Source organism: Thamnophis sirtalis, unplaced genomic scaffold (genome assembly GCF_051295495.1).
Source record: "Thamnophis sirtalis isolate CommonGarterSnake01/CBP01778 unplaced genomic scaffold, rThaSir2_p1.2 scaffold_5, whole genome shotgun sequence".
Classification (NCBI taxonomy): domain Eukaryota; kingdom Metazoa; phylum Chordata; class Lepidosauria; order Squamata; family Natricidae; genus Thamnophis; species Thamnophis sirtalis.
The window spans coordinates 111,597,580-111,613,880 of NW_028261385.1; the positions used below are offsets into that span (position 1 = coordinate 111,597,580).

At 35.3% G+C, this 16,301-nt stretch overlaps 1 protein-coding gene across 2 annotated transcripts in view; it reads right to left on the reverse strand.

The window, feature by feature from the left end:
- Positions 1-16,301, reverse strand: part of IFT54 (intraflagellar transport 54) — a 55,301-nt gene that overhangs the window by 17,215 nt on the left and 21,785 nt on the right. For both annotated transcript variants that reach the window (XM_087716583.1, XM_087716584.1), the window contains exons 7-10: positions 10,696-10,771; positions 7,980-8,000; positions 7,659-7,746; positions 4,509-4,592 (exon numbers count right to left, since the gene is read on the reverse strand). In XM_087716583.1, coding sequence (XP_087572709.1) covers positions 4,509-4,592; positions 7,659-7,746; positions 7,980-8,000; positions 10,696-10,771 — 269 coding nt within the window. The remainder of the gene's footprint in view (positions 1-4,508; positions 4,593-7,658; positions 7,747-7,979; positions 8,001-10,695; positions 10,772-16,301) is intronic.

Below are 16,301 nucleotides of genomic sequence, written 5' to 3' on the forward strand. Positions count from 1 at the left end.
ATTTTATTCTCAAAAAAAATTTCCCCTATTTTAAGAACATCTGGCAAAGTGAAGTAGCTTAGTCAAACTACATTTTCTTTGCAGTACAATTTGTAAACTTTTTCCATTTTACTTATCATTGTCACATATGAATGACCTAGACTGGACTCCTCTTCAAAAAACTGAATCCACATCAAGCACTTATTCAGAGTCTTCTATCTGCTACTACACTGGACATGGTAGCTTTCTACCTGCCTTGAATAACCTGCACCTTACGCAAGTAGATGCCAGCAAAATGCCAGCAGCCCTAGACTCATAGAATTGATTTCTCATCTGTCAACATGGAGCTGGTAGTTTCTTGTAACTTGGTAAATAAAAAAATTATGTTTCTGACAGTTTCAAACTTAACAAGTCACAGTTGATAAAACTAATTATAAATATACTTAAAAAATGGAAACACAAAAGTACCGTATTAATATATGTAGAAGAACTTATACTTTATGAGTTATAATACTAAGGAGACTATTTTTATCCCCCCTTCACCTATGGTTAGTATTTTTTAATCACATTTATTATTGTGATGCTTTAGGTTTTTAGTTGTTTTTTAATTGACTGCTTTATTTATTATATGCTGCCCAGAGTTGCTTTTTGTGAGATTGGCGTCTATATAAACTCCTTGCAGAGTTGCAGAGTGACATGAATTAACAAAGGTGTACCCATAACTGTCTGCTGAGTATAACATTTAGCATAATTCATAACATTCTGGACCAACTACAACTTCCAAGTGCTTTTGAAGAGCACTTTTTTAAAGGTCTTGCTTTCACAAGAGCAGAATTTAAAACCTAGAACAATAGGAGTGGAAGGGAATTTGGACATCTTCTAGTCCGATTCCTTGCTCAAGCAGGGCATCTTATACCATTTCAGACAAAGGGTTGTCCAAGAATTTCAATAGCATAGCTTTCAATAGTTCTGAATAGAGGTACCAGAGAATATAATAAAATAAGGGGTATAAATATTAAGAACTAAATAAATTGAGGGCATTTGCTGATGATCTGGTCATATTTTTACAGGATGATAAAAACAATATAGAATATTTGATGAGGCAATTAAATGAGATTGTGGCTTTGGCAGGTTTCAAAATAAACAAATAGAAAACAACAATGTTGATTAAGAATATGTCTTCTCAATGCAGTGGTATATTGATCAAAAGTAGGGTTTTAGGGTTGAAAAAAAGGTGAAATACTTAGGGGTTATGTTGATAAATAGAAATATAAAACTGTTTCAAAATAATCCCTCTTTGGAGGGATTCTAAGAAGAACTTACAAAGATGGGACAAATTGCACCTATCTCTACTGGGTAATGTGTATCTGTAATCAAGATGAATATTTTACCGAGAAGGAGGAGCCACGTTGTGATGTCACAACATGCAGTCTTGATACTCCAAGACTGCAGTTGACACTTTTGCTGCTGGACGGTCCATTGAGACCAAAACCGTCCCGTAGAGACGGTGATCAGGAAGACGAAACCTTGCTGGTCTCAGGGACATTGCAAAGTCCCTGATCGACCCAAGGGAAGCGCTTCAAGCCGGCGGTAAACAGGCAGCCCCCCAGGCTGATGAAATCAGGATGCTCCGGAAGGAAGGAAGTGAAAAGACAAAGTGAGTCCATCTGGTAAGGTATTTTTTCTATTTTGCTAAAGACTGCCCAAAGAAATTTTTCTTTAAAGCCAAATTAGATCCCTAAGCAAAAGAACTGAGCAGTGAAACTAACCCTAATTGGATTGCTGTGGAAAGCTTTTTTTTTCTTTGTAACTATTCTTTGTAGATTAAAGTGCTTGCAATGTTTCTCATTTCTCCTCTTAAAATGAATGGATTGATTTTTCTTCTGCTTTTTTTGCTTTATTTTTTGACTTCTGGATTAAAACCTTCCTTCTTATTTTAACAATTCTTCCTATTACTTGTTATTAAATCTCACTAAAAGAAATCTAAAGAACTTTGTTTACTATAAGCCAGAGATAAATATTAGAAAGTGAAAAGTAGCACACTGTCACTCAGAGGCTGGGGTTTTTGAAACAACGTATCTCTTTTCTTTCCTTATTTGACTTCACTGACTTTGTAGCTGAAGGGTTTGCAACTTGTTTACAGAAACTGATAAAGAGCCAAGGGCATGAATTGTTTTCACAGGTGCCTCTGAGAACTATTTTGGCAGGGGAAAGAAAGTGGGGGGAACAGAACCCTTCTCCTTTGAAGAGCATAAAATAACGTGTTCAAGTCAATCTAAAATAAAAAATAAAAGAGGCCTGGAAGGCTAGAGTGGCAGTGGCTATTAGTTTTTTTTCCTTTTTTTCTTTCTTTTTTTCTGTTTTGGAAACATGGATCAATATTCAGATGAGGAAACCTTAAAATTCCAAAATATCTTGACTGGAATTCAAAATCTATTGGAAGGATATGGGAGAATTGAGAAGTTGGAAAGACTAGTCTTCCTCACAGCAAAAGATGATGGGGTTGGAGCTCCAAAAATTAAAGGGGAGAATGAAGATATAGACGATAAAGATAAGACAATAGATGAATTTATTAATGGAGCAAATGTGGGTGAAAGTGGAATGAAGGGAATATGGAAAAGGGAATTCGATGAATTGGAGCTCTACCCCAGATTCCAGGACACAGAAGAAGAAAAATAGTAATGATGATGGACTTAAGAAGAGAATTTTTTTCAGAAGAAAGATTGACAACCAAAGACAAGCTAATTTTAGTAGCAGCTGGTCGGCAACAAGATTACTCAAGCAACAAAGTGCAGAGAGAAGTCTATAAAAACCTTATAAAGGAGATTAAAAAAAGACTGACACCACAATTGGCAAGAGAGATAAGACTGTTTTATCACTGGAAAGATACAGGTTTACAATAAAAGTTGATAATAAAAAATTAGTTGATTTTGGTGATTAATAAGTAGGAATTTTATAACTCTTAGATTGTTTTAGATTGTTATCAAATGTTTATTCGCTAACAATTAACTATAATAATAATAAAATGCTAATGGATACAGCGTAATGATATATACATGTATTGGCAATCTAGTAAAAGAAATTTCAATATAAAGTGGCTTGGAAAAAACTATAAATTTTTATTTAGATCTTGTTATAAAGGTGTAAGGTTTTTGGGGGGGGGAATCTGATGAGAGGAGATGGGACATAAATAGTAAATATTTTTAACCAATTATAACAACAAGGAAATGTCAATGGACATTGTTTAACAATATATACATGCTATGGTATTGGCAAAAGTAACTTGGATATAAATTCTAAACAGTGAGTTGGAGAGAAAGGGAGGGAAGGTTTAGAAACTTTATTAACTGACTTTTACTTAAAAGATGTTATAAAGGTGTAATGTTATTGGAGGATTTTTCAAAATAATTAATGAATGCCATGTGGTTGTGTCTTTAAGTATGAATAAAAGCATGTTCAAATAATTGTAGTCAAATGAGAATTGTGGTACATTGATAGTAAGATATACAAAGATTTTTGATTTAAAGTGTATAATCTAATATGAACTATAAGTAACGACTGTGGAGGGAATGCATGAAAGATATCTGTAACCAATCGACACGCTTTCTATAAGATGTAATGAAGGATGATTCTTTTTGTGTATTTTTGTTCAATTAAAATAAAAATTAAAAAAATGAATATTTTACCAAAAATGCTTTTTTTATTCCAGACGTTCCCAATACTTGTAACTGTTAGTCAATTTAAACAATGATAGGAGGCCTGACCAATCTGATTGTTGGTACGATATGTAACACCTCAGATAGCGTTCTACCATAACATTGGCTCTTTCAGCTGCCCCGTTGGTGATAGGGTGGAAGGCCGAAATTAACCCCTGTGAAGACCCAATCAAGTATATAAAGTCCTGTCAAAATCTGGCGGTAAACTGCATCCCCCTATCTGAAATGATGCAGCAAGGTACCCCATGCAAGCAGTAGATGTGTTGGAGAAATATCCCAGTCAGTCGTTTTGCTGATGGTATACTCCTGCATGGTATAAAATGGGTGTCAGGCCTGCATTTATATTCCTTTTAGAATTTTGGCCTGTCACACTTTCTCTTATTTCATTATGCTGTTTCTTTAAGTATAGTCAATGGGAGGGGGGATTAGAAGGAGTAGGAATTTGGAATGTATTGTTTTCATTCTTTGCTAGAAGCCAAGGTCATCCTTTGTCTCCATACCAGTACACCTGACCGGAAGAAGCTGGGCATGGAGGCCAGTGTGGAAGGAGGAGATTGGACCATGTGATGGATTGTGGGTGTGGGGACAGGATCATGAACTTTTAACTGGGTGGGATTCTGATGTAACTTCCAGAGCTGGCCATTCCCACCATAGCCACACCCACCCAGCCTCCCGAGCTCAAAGATAAGATTGGCCCTCAATGAAATCAAGTTTGACACCGCTACCTTAATCACTACACCAAACTGGCTCTCATCAAAAAGTTAAGTATATCAGTAATATTAAGATTTTTCATTATTCATAATTTATCCCTACCTTTCTGGAATTAAAATCTCTGTACTTTGTTGATGTTTTATACGGGGTGGAGCTGGTCGTGCACTGCTGGGTCGTGGTAGCCTTCTGTTAAGTAGGGAAAAATGTTTTAATAATAAGCAATTACTATTTACTGTTACTGCTATTATTTCTATATAATTACAAATTAATTTCAAACATCCTCTGCATATATCTTTAATTTCAGATATAAATGCACATTTGAGAATTTAGCAAGTATTATTAATGTATCTGAATTATATATATTTCAACTGTAATATATCTAAACAAGTTTAGATTGATTCACATACTTTAAATTGCAATCTTAAATTCTAAAAATAAATTCTAGCAATACAAGCGTTTTCACTTGTTATTCTTGATGTAAACAGGCTATACACTCTTTATAGGCCTGGTTTATGGACTACAAAGATCTGACAGTTACAGCAGAGGTGGAACAGTCAAGGCCCAGTGGCATCCAACTGTGGCTCTCTAGTTAGACTCCTGAGAGTGCAATGTCAAATGTCCAAATTTCAGTTTGGTTATTTTTAAAAACAGGAGAAAGGAATTAGAAATCATCACAAACTGAAACCATTTAGTTATAATCCCATTTTATATTCCTTCTCTCACAACTCAGATGATAATGTTCAACTGTATTTAGCAACAAAATGGCTGAACTCAAATGACAATATGATTTCATTTAAATGAAGCAGGTTGCAAATATTTAACTCCTTCAAAACCTTCTTGAAAACTCCCAAGGATCTCAAAATAATACAAAAATATTATTTATTATTTATTATTATAGTATGTGGATACTGCCAAATGCTAATCTAGTTGAACATATGAAAAATCTTTCTCCATTGTTATAAAAAGAAATTTTACATTTCTGTCCGTGTGAATATAGGTATTCTTTCTAAGAGGTACTGCTATTTTGGGAAACTATTTTTTTCAACTAACAGAGCATCCAGAGTGTAAATAATAACTACTTGAACTCCTGTTCATCTCATGTTTGTACTACTGCAATGCACTCTACATGGGGCTACCCTTGAAGAGCATTCGGAAGCTTCAATTGCAGCAGAGTGCAGTGGCACAGGCAGTTCTTGGGGTTCTTAGGGTGGCCCACATCACACCACTACTCCACAAGCTGTAGTGGTTGCCAGTTTGCTTCTGGATGCAATTCAAGATGCTGGTTTTTACCTTTCAAATCCTGTATGGCATGGGTCTAGGGTACTTGAGGATTCATCTCACCTTGGGACTGAGCCACTATCTCAGAGTAAGAGGGACAGTGTGGTCTGTCAGACAATAAATTCCAGCTGGCAGGATCCAGGGAAAGGCCTTCTCTACCATGGCTCCTGCCTTTTGGAACATCTTACACCCTAAAATGAGATTGGCTCCCATTTTTCTGATCTTTTTTAAGGGCCCAAAGACCTGGCTGTGCCAGATGCTTTGGGGTCCCAATGGGGGTGTCAGGCCTGCAATTATATTCCTTTTAGAATTTTGGCCTGCCACACTTTCTCTTATTTCATTATGCTGTTTCTTTAAGTATAGTCAATGGGAGGGGGGATTAGAAGGAGTAGGATTGTGGAATGTATTGTTTTTCATTCTTTACTAGAAGCCAAGGTCATCCTTTGTCTCCGCACCAGTACACCTGACCGGAAGAAGCTGGGTGTGGATGCCAGTGTGGAAGAAGAAGATTGGACCATGTGATGGATTGTGGGTGTGGGGACAAGATCATGAACATTTAACTGGGTGGAATTCTGATGTCATTTCCAGTATTGGGATTAACACAGATGTGCCTAAGATGTCTGCTTTATTAAATTGGAAGCAAAAGGATTGTTTTGCCTTGGACTCTGATTTAATTCTACATGATACTAGGAACGCTGACAGGAGGACCATCACACTGGACGCAGTTCATGAATTAAGAGGCAATTGCCCCGCAACACATCCAGCTCCCTCCCTCCCCATATCTTAACCTTTTCTTTAATTGTAACTCAATTGTTATCATTTTAGAAATATTTACCTCAGGGTTTTATGCTTTTAATGGTGTAACCATCCACAGTTATTTTGAAATGAGATGGGTGACAAATTAATTTAATTAATAAATAAATAATAAACATGAAAAAGTGAAATAAATAAAATTTAAGAATTTAACTCATATATATTGGTTTTTTTAAAAAAAAAAGCTTATACATTGGTGTATACATTACAAGTAATCATTGGGAGAATCAAAAGTATTCCAATATCAACATGTTTTGAGTTCAAAACTCAACAGAACATGAAAGTGTACTGAAAACAAAATGCTTGAAATATGCTTACGGTACGTTTGATCAAAACATTAAATATTTTGAGAACTGAACTGTGATTATTATTTTTTATAATCTCAACCTAACCAATAGAAGAGCAGAGATCAGTCATAACCCTGCTCCTGTTGGATAAAAAGCAGCAATTTCAACAACAATAAGCAAGGAAGCAAATCAACTACCTTTACAGCTGAAAGTAAGCAAGGTGGTCCAAATGGCATTAGATAATTGTATAATGACAGTTTTGGGCAATTAGCATGATGCACAATTCTGGTTTTGGGCACTACTTTTGTGTATCATCTTCAAAAGTAAGTAGCAGTCTCAATACAAACATGTACTTCATCTAAGCAGGTAGAAAATATGTTTTACATTTCCGTCCCATTACAGGATAAGAGACAGGATCTCAGAACATCTATCACTGCAGTTACCAGCACCTCCTGTGTTGGGAAACGCAAGTAATAGAGATAAACATGAGCTAGATGAGAATGGTTGAGAGCTAGCAATCAGAGCAGCCAAAGTTCAAATATGAACAAGGTACCTAATTACATGCACATTGTCAGCATGAATTTATTATCTGCAAACTGTCACAGATAGAGAAAGATGATGTTAGGTTGGATGGGACCAGCACTAATATATCCTAGCACCAAGAGTGGTATTCATCAGATCTTACAAACACCTTAAGGTGGCTGGACATTTCCAAAAGTTCAGATGCTTTGTACTTCATTGTGATAATTAAGAAATATTAAAGTTTTAAATATAGTTTAATGAGAATATTTAGACTTGTAATATATCTTGATTTTTAACATGAATAATATAAGTTATTAATGTTATTAATGAAAGAAAGGATATACAGTCAGACCTTTGAGCGATCTGAGATGGAATTTCATTTGTAAATTCATTATTTTCAAAAATCTTTTCTGTTGTACCAGTATTCAGAACATCTCCCTCTGTGGAATAAAAATAATTTCATTATGTCATTTTGAGGAAATATCTCCAGTATTTGTCCTTTGTCTTACTGAAATAGATTTATTAAATTAAGTACTATATAGAAATCAAGTCCATTGTGATTTATAGTCTGTATAGTATAGATTACTGGTAGACTTTTTAAAATTTTAATTACAATAAAACATATATCTAAATTTCTCAATACTGAAATGAAAATATCATAAAGGCTTATTACCTGTATCACCGAATGATTCGCCTGCAAAATAAACATATTATTTTTCAGACTAAGTAGATCAAATAACTTGTTTGTTGTACACAAAACTGAGAACAGAGGATTCAAGTGTACATGAACAGACCTTCCCACCAATATCAAGATACTGTATCTTGATCATGGGGAAAATAGCATAGCTTTTAAACTATTCAGACAGCATATCACTTAGGTTGAAAAGTGTTGAAAGCAGTTTAAAAAATCCAACGAAGAATTATGTAGTAGATTCAGATTAGGACTGAATTCAGTAGTATGTTTCATAATTTTAAGAGCAATTTCCACTCAAGGTACCGCAGTATTATGAAAAAGTATGTTAGCACTATCATGAAATAGTCAGTCATTATATTTAAGCATATCAATAGAAACAAAAGATAAAGAAATGGCTAATGTACAAAACAAAGAAAAAAGGAGAAATAAAAAGTCAGTGCATCTATCTATGGAGATTCTCAATCATCCATGTCTTGGATGTCCCAAAGGTGCTTTTTCAGTAGGCAACTGGACTTTCTGGCTTTTCTTTGAAGATGTTTTGCTTGTCATCCAAGAATTTTCTTCATCTCTGAACAAGAAGTGAAACGACTTCAAAGAAAAACCTGAAAGTTCAGTTGCTTCTTGAAAAAGCACCTTTGGGACAACCATTACAGTGCATCTGTAATTTTTCATTTCTAATGTTTTAAATGCCTGTATTCCATATAATTGGAATACTATAAAAAGTTATTATGCATGACGTTAGTGTTTATTTATTTATTAAATTTATATGCCACCCATTTCACTGTGCATTTCAAGCACTCTGTGTGGTTTATAAACATCACAGAAACAAGAATACAAGAATATGACCATAATGGGCAGGCTCTATTATGATTGCATACCTGTAAAGACTGTAACAGCCACTAAGTAGAACTGATAAGGAAAAGATTAATAAAGTGAATCCATGAACATCAATTAGCAGGCAGAAGACATGATCAAAATTCCTTAATTTCACAACATATGGATAGATCATTTCAACTGGAAAACTGTTAGTATCCATAGACAAAGCTAAATCCAAAATGCTAGAGAATTCCTGGAAGCTTGGCACTCAGGCAAATCAGTCACTAACAGAGTTTAACACCAGGATTAATATCAGTCAAATAATCAAGCAATATGCTATACCCCAATCAAGGAATTAACAACTCAGACAAACAATCAAGCAGTAAACAATAGTCTAATCAAGGAACTACCTGGGAGAAAACAATACACCTACCAAGTCTGTCAGAGCAACTGCAGATAGTCCTTGAAATATGACTGTAATGGATTCTGCCCATTATGATCACATGATAGTCAAGATTACTAATAAGCTGTCAAATCATATTTGGAAACAAATAAAAACAATATAAATTGAAAGATACAAGCAACATGGTTATAGTCATAAGTATGGAGAGATAGATACTAGGAAGGAAGAGAAGAATAATAGTAATACATTCTTAGCAAATTATTGACAGTGTTGTGGGAATTAGTTGTTAAGCAGAGTGATATCATTTGGGGAAAAAAGTTTAGTAACCTTGACTATCATTAAGTGTTATATCTTTTTATTCTTGATGGGTGTATTTAATTCTCTTATGTACCAAAGACAAATTCCTTGTATGTTCAATCACACTTGGCCAATAAAGAATTATATTCTATATTGTGACAGTCGTTAAGTGAAATCACCTCAATTAACAACCCCATTCCTTGCTCTCCCTGATGCAAACTTTAAATGAATGGGAGAGTTTTTCAACAGAGCACAGGGTGCTTCAGGGGGAACCCCTCAAGAGGCCTACACAGGAACAGGTCTGCTTGCCTCAAGCCTCCCAAGGCTATTTCCACCGCTTGAGGCAGCCTGTGTCTCACTTCTTACAGTGTTACCTGTGGTCCTTCAGCTTTCTTCCAATCCAGCAATCAAGAGTAGATTACAATATACAACATTTGCAAACTCCAGCCTGGAAGGAGAGATCAGGGCAGATGGAGTTTGCAAATTCGGGCATAGAAAGGAAGATCCAACCCAATGACTTGCAGGATTCAAGCCTGCTGCAGAGCCCAGCATACCAAATTTACCTTTTTGTTTTTTCAGTTTCTGAGGCACCTGGCCCTGTAAGATCAGTTCCTTACAGAGCCAGTCTCATGGCAAACTCCTTCTATTTTGGAACAGGTTGTATTCTTTTAACAAAAAGGTTTTTTTAAGGAGCCTCCATTTTTTAAGCTCCATAAACTGCAGAACCTTCATAAAAAATGGAACCATTTTTAAAAAATGGCGGCTCCTTGGGGGAAAAGGCTCTATAGCAGGGTGTTCAAACTGGCGGCCCATGGGCCAGATGCAACATGTGCAGGGCATGCCCACCTTAGCTCCACGAAGGGGGGAAATGTCATGAAATGTCATGTGATGGCAATGTGACGCTGCAAGTTTGACACCCATGCTCTATAGTATCAGGAATAGAATGTGTTGCAAAATAGGAGGAGTTGAACATGAGGTTAAGAAACTGATCTTGCAGGGCTAGGTCTTTCACTCAGAATATGAAGAAATAAATCATTAAGTTAGTTATTGCTGAATCCAGGAGCATGCTTGAGTCCTGCAAGGCCTTGGGTGGAATCTATGTCATTTAGAACTGTTACGTTTTGAATCATACTCCAAATTTTCAAGAAGTAATAAATCAAGGAAGTTTCTTTTAATTACCTTCACTTAAAGTTTTGTTTCGCTGTTTTGGTCCTTTTGTTGCATGCTGCTTCGATAATCTTGCAGAATTTTCATTCTGAAAAAATTACATAAAAGCAAGTACTGTATTTATGCGCGCGCACACATAGTATTCATGTAGTTTAGATTTTTTTTCCCCATTTTCAGAGAGCAAAAAAACAATGTGGTCATTCTAGCATAGGAAAATAAGAGATATGTTTTGCTTTACCAACTGAGGATTGTCTCCGTGCCAGGAATTCCTGCTGCAATTAGCAGCACAAAGCAAACCTCCCATCCTCAGAACAAAATTTGATTTACTGAATCCAAGATGAGTGGACCCTGTACACATGAACTTTTAATTGTTTGCATTAATCCTTAGCTTCATTTTTACAAGAATTCCTTCTGATATCTTACTTGCTAAAGAGACATTCAAAATGGCGCCGAGCAGCTTCGTAACACTGTTCGAGCTTTGAATCTCTACGGAGTTTAAAACTTCAAAGGAAAGGAGTGATTTAATACTAAATTAAACAGTAACACAATCGACCAGCAGAGACTTATTAATTGGCTGAAGAAGATTAAAACTTGGAATGGCTTCTAAGCAAAACCCTATCCAAAAGGTCCCCCCCCCCAGCTCCAAAAAGTGCTGGCAGTTCGCCTGCCCCTGGCACAAAACTACAGTCATTAGTTCCTCCCCCATAGGGGAGCCATTAATTAAAGAATTTTTTCAGAAGGAATTGGCTGAAGCATTTAAAAATCATGTAGTTACGATGGAAACAAAATTTGAGGAGATATCCTTTGCTCATAAAGAACTGTCTGATAAACTTGAGACCGGGGTCAGAAGATCAGGGATGATATTTGGGGGTTGTTAATTTGTTAACAGAATATGTCTCGGGAATTGAAGACAGATTAGAAGATCTTAATGATGCCAATATTAATTTGGTATCGAAAATGGATGAGGTGCAACAAAAAGTCGAAAATGCTGAAAAAGAAATTATTATGTTACAGTATAGACAAATGGAACTTGCACTAAGAATAAGAGGTTTGCATGAAAACAATCAGGAAAATTTGAAACAGATTCTTTCAGAAGCTTTCGATAGTCTGATAGGAAGGCCAGGGGGAAATTTTGATGGACAAATTGATAAGGTTTATCGTGCTAACTCCTGGTTGGCAAGACAGATGCAGCTTCCATGGGACATTGTGATTTACTTTACTACAAGAGACATGAGGAATATGATATTGCAAGAGTCCTATAAAACCAAGCTTCAAATTGGGGGTCAGGAAGTGACTGTCCTGAAAGAGATACCACCTCAAATGCTAAGATCCAGGAAAGACTATGCCTTTTTAGTCGAAGAGCTTAAAAATCGTTAGCTACAGTTCAGATGGGATGCACCAGTTGGGCTAGCACTCATTTTTGAGGGGCAAAGATACCGTCTTAATTCAGTATGGAAAGCTCGAGATTTTTACCATAATATTTTGAAGGCCGGATATTCCGCCCCACCTGAACCTAGAGAAAGAGAACAAGAAGGACAAGATAGACAGCAAACTACACAATTATCAACAAGAATGGATCATCTTTATCTCTCAGAAGTACAAGGAGCCATGGAACAAAGACAAAACCTTGTGATTACCAGACGAATGGATCAACAATTAAAAAAACAACAATCACAACAAACACCTGTCACCGGTCAAGATACTACAGTTACCAGCTTAGAAGCAGTGGGAGGAGCCAGACCCAAGGTTAAACTCCAGGAGGTTCAGATGGCTCTAAAAAAGCTTCAGGGAGCCAAAGATGACAACTAAGTTTCTAACATGGAGCGTCAATGGATAAAACTCCACAGAAAAGAAAGAAAATATATCATTATCTTAAACAGTTCAAGAATATAATTTCTTTGCAAGAAACTCACATTAGATCAATTGATCAAAAATATCTGATTAATACAAGATTTGGACAACACTTTATAGCTTCTGCTACGGAGAAGAAAAATGGTATAGTTAAATACTTAAGGAAGGATATGAAAGCTGAATTAATCGAAGCAGATCCCCACGGAAGATATATTGCAATAGACTTGGTATTAGAAGGGAAAAGGACATTGCTACTGGGAATATATGCTCCCAATCAACAACAAGATGGATTTTATAGAAAACTTCATGCCAAATTAGTACAGTGGGATTATAGGTCCTGCATACTACTGGAAGACTCGAACGGTCTTATGGACACTAAGAAAGATAAGAAGGCTTCTCGTCCAAATACTCAAATGCGAGCAAAACTGCCTAAGTCCTTTTTCGATATGATGGATGATTTCAAACTAAGAGATATTTGGCGAGAAAGAAATGCAGAAGAATATGATTTTACCTTCTTTTCTGATAGACATCAATCCTTTTCCAGAATTGATTTCATACTAATTATCAATGATTTGCTTTCTAGGGTGAAGAAGACAAAGATTTGTGCCAGAGTTTTATCAGATCATAATCCAGTTTGGATGGAGTTGGGAGGGGTGACGCAAGCAAGAAGGTCCTGGAGATTGAATGAAAATTTATTTAGATATGAGAAATATACTAATGAATGTAAAAAATTGTTTACAGAATACTTTGTTTTTAATATGAATAAGGGTACATCTAGGGAAATTGCATGGGATGCAAGTAAAGCGTATATGAGAGGAGCTTTGATAAATCTAAATAGATTACATAGATGTAAACAAGGGGAAAAGCAAACAGAACTGGAAGATGAAATTAGGAAGAAAGAGTTAACTTTAAAACCAGGAGATATAAAGATTAAAGAAGCAATTACCTTATTAAAAGATCAATTTAATATGTTGATCTCAGACCAGGTAGCTACTAGTCTGTTATATGCATAACATAATACTTTTTGTAATGCAAATAAATCTGGCAGATGGTTAGCATATCAGATTAGGAAAAAACAAAAATTTTGTAACATAGCCAAATTGCACTACAGAGGGAAAGAAGTGTTTCAACAGGGTGAGATTCAAAAGGTCTTCCATGAATTCTTTACAGTGTTGTACAAGGGTGACAAAATTAAAGGTCTAGATATAGAGAGATACTTGGACAAAGAAAAAATACCTATAGTTAAAGAAGAGCAGAGGCAAAGACTGAATCAACCAATAACTTCGGGGGGGAATTTTACAGGTAATTAAGCAATTAAAGGCAGGGAAGGCACCTGGTACAGATGGCTTGACAGCAGCTTACTATAAAAATCTACAATTAGAAATGGTAGAACCTCTTAAGGAATTATTTAATAAGATTCAAACGGAAGGTAAGGTACCCCCATCTTGGAAGACAGCTTTTATATCCCTGATACCCAAAGAAGACCAAGATATTACCCAACCAAAAAACTACAGACCTATTTCACTACTTAATGTAGATTATAAAATCTTTACTAAAAATACTAGCAAATAGGTTAATGTTGGTTATTCAACAATTGATTCATAATGATCAAACAGGTTTTATTCAAGGGAGACAAATGAGAAGTAACGTAAGATTAATCGTTAATGCACTAGAATATTTGGGAAAGAATAACCAAATTCCTGCTGCGCTCATATTTCTGGATGCTGAGAAAGCCTTTGATCGAGTTAATTGGCAATTCCTGTTGAAAACACTGCAAAAAATGCAAATAGGAGAACGTTTCTTACAATCAATTAAAGCAATATATCAACAGCAAACAGCTCAAATTATAGTTAACGGAAGTTTAACAGATTCTTTTCAAACTGAAAAAGGTACAAGACAGGGTTGTCCCTTGTCTCCATTACTGTTTATTATAACTTTGGAAATATTGCTGAATAAAATATGGGGCTTGGAGGGCCTAAAGGGAATTAAGATTAGGCTGCAAGAATATAGAGGGCGTGCTTTTGCGGATGATTTGGTTATAATATTAACCCAATCGCAGGAATCCAGTATGATCTTAATGAATATGATTAACCAATATGGTCAAGTGTCAGGATTTAAAATAAATCTAGGGAAAACAAAAATACTAGCCACAAATATGAATACTAAATAAAAGGAAGAACTAGAAGGAATGATAGGATGTGAAATAGTTAAGAAGGTCAAATATTTAGGAGTTCATATTTCAACCTCAAATGGGAAATTATATAAGTACAATTATGAACCACTTTGGCACAGTATACAGACAGAGATGAAAAAATGGGAAAAGTTACAGTTATCTTTGCTGGGAAGAATAGCAGCAGTGAAAATGAATATTTTACCTAAATTTTTATTTCTTTTCCAAATGCTACCTATACTTAAAAAAGATGTGAACCTGTTAGAATGGCAGAAAGGTATTAATAAATTTGTATGGGCAGGAAAGAAGCCGAGAGTAAAACTAAAAATAATGCAAGATATGCGTGAGAGGGGAGGTTTGAAATTACCCAATTTAAAATTATATTACGATGCAGTAGCGTTATCTGTAATTAGTGATTGGATTGATTTAACAAATGATAGGATACTTAATATTGAGGGGTATGATCTGGTATATGGCTGGCATGCTTACCTGTTATATAACAAAAAAGTGGTCAAGAATTTTAAAAGTCATATCTTAAGGAATGCTTTACTGCGGGTTTGGAAAAAATATCAATACAAATTAAATGATAAGATACCCATGTGGGCAATTCCTAGTCATGCAATAGAAAATATGAACATAGTATAAAAACAGGATATAATTACTTACAGACAGCTTCTTACCCTAGAAAGGGGTGTATTACAACTAAAATCCTTAGATGAATTAAAAGAGGAAAAGGTAATTCAAACATGGTTCCAGTATGGACAGCTACAGGCCAGGTGGAAAACAGATCAAAAAATTGGTTTTATGCAAGTCGAGGATAACTTATTTAAACAAATAAGAGATCAAAGTTTAATGCATATAAAGAGAATATACAATGTATTAGTACAGATGGATTCTGAAACAGAATTAGTTAAAAACTGTATGATAAAGTGGGCTCAAAATATTGAAGAACCAATAATGTTAGATACATGGGAAAGGATTTGGGTAAGAAATGTAAAATTTACACAAGCCCAAAACTTGAGAGAAAACTTTTATAAAATGTTTTATAGATGGCATTTAGATCCTAAAAAGTTGGCTTCTATGTATCCGAACTTACAACCCAAATGTTGGAGATGTGATTCTCTCGACGCTACATATTTTCATATATGGTGCACTTGCAAAAAGGTTAAGGCATTTTGGATAAACATATGGTGGATTATGCAAAACGTTCTTAAAAAAGGATAAAGTTTACTCCTCAGTTATTTTTGTTAGGTATGTATATTAGGCTTGACGAGGGGTGTTAGATTTTTTTTTTTTTTTTTTTTACAGAGAACTTTTTTATTTTTCTTTAAAAAAAAACACAAATATGTCATCATTTGTCAATCATTAAGACATTGAAGTACAATTTTTTTTGTTGTGTGTACCCCTCCCTCCCTCCACCCCCCCATCCCCCCTCCTCCTTCCCCCCCCCCGACTTCCCAGAACCCGTACACGGTATGGATTTTTAACTAACACAGTCTAAAATCTATTGAGAAAAAAGAAATAAAGAAATTAATGACATTCTAGATTGAACTTAGCTTCTTCTTACTGAACTGACTTTTAACAGTTTAAATCATTT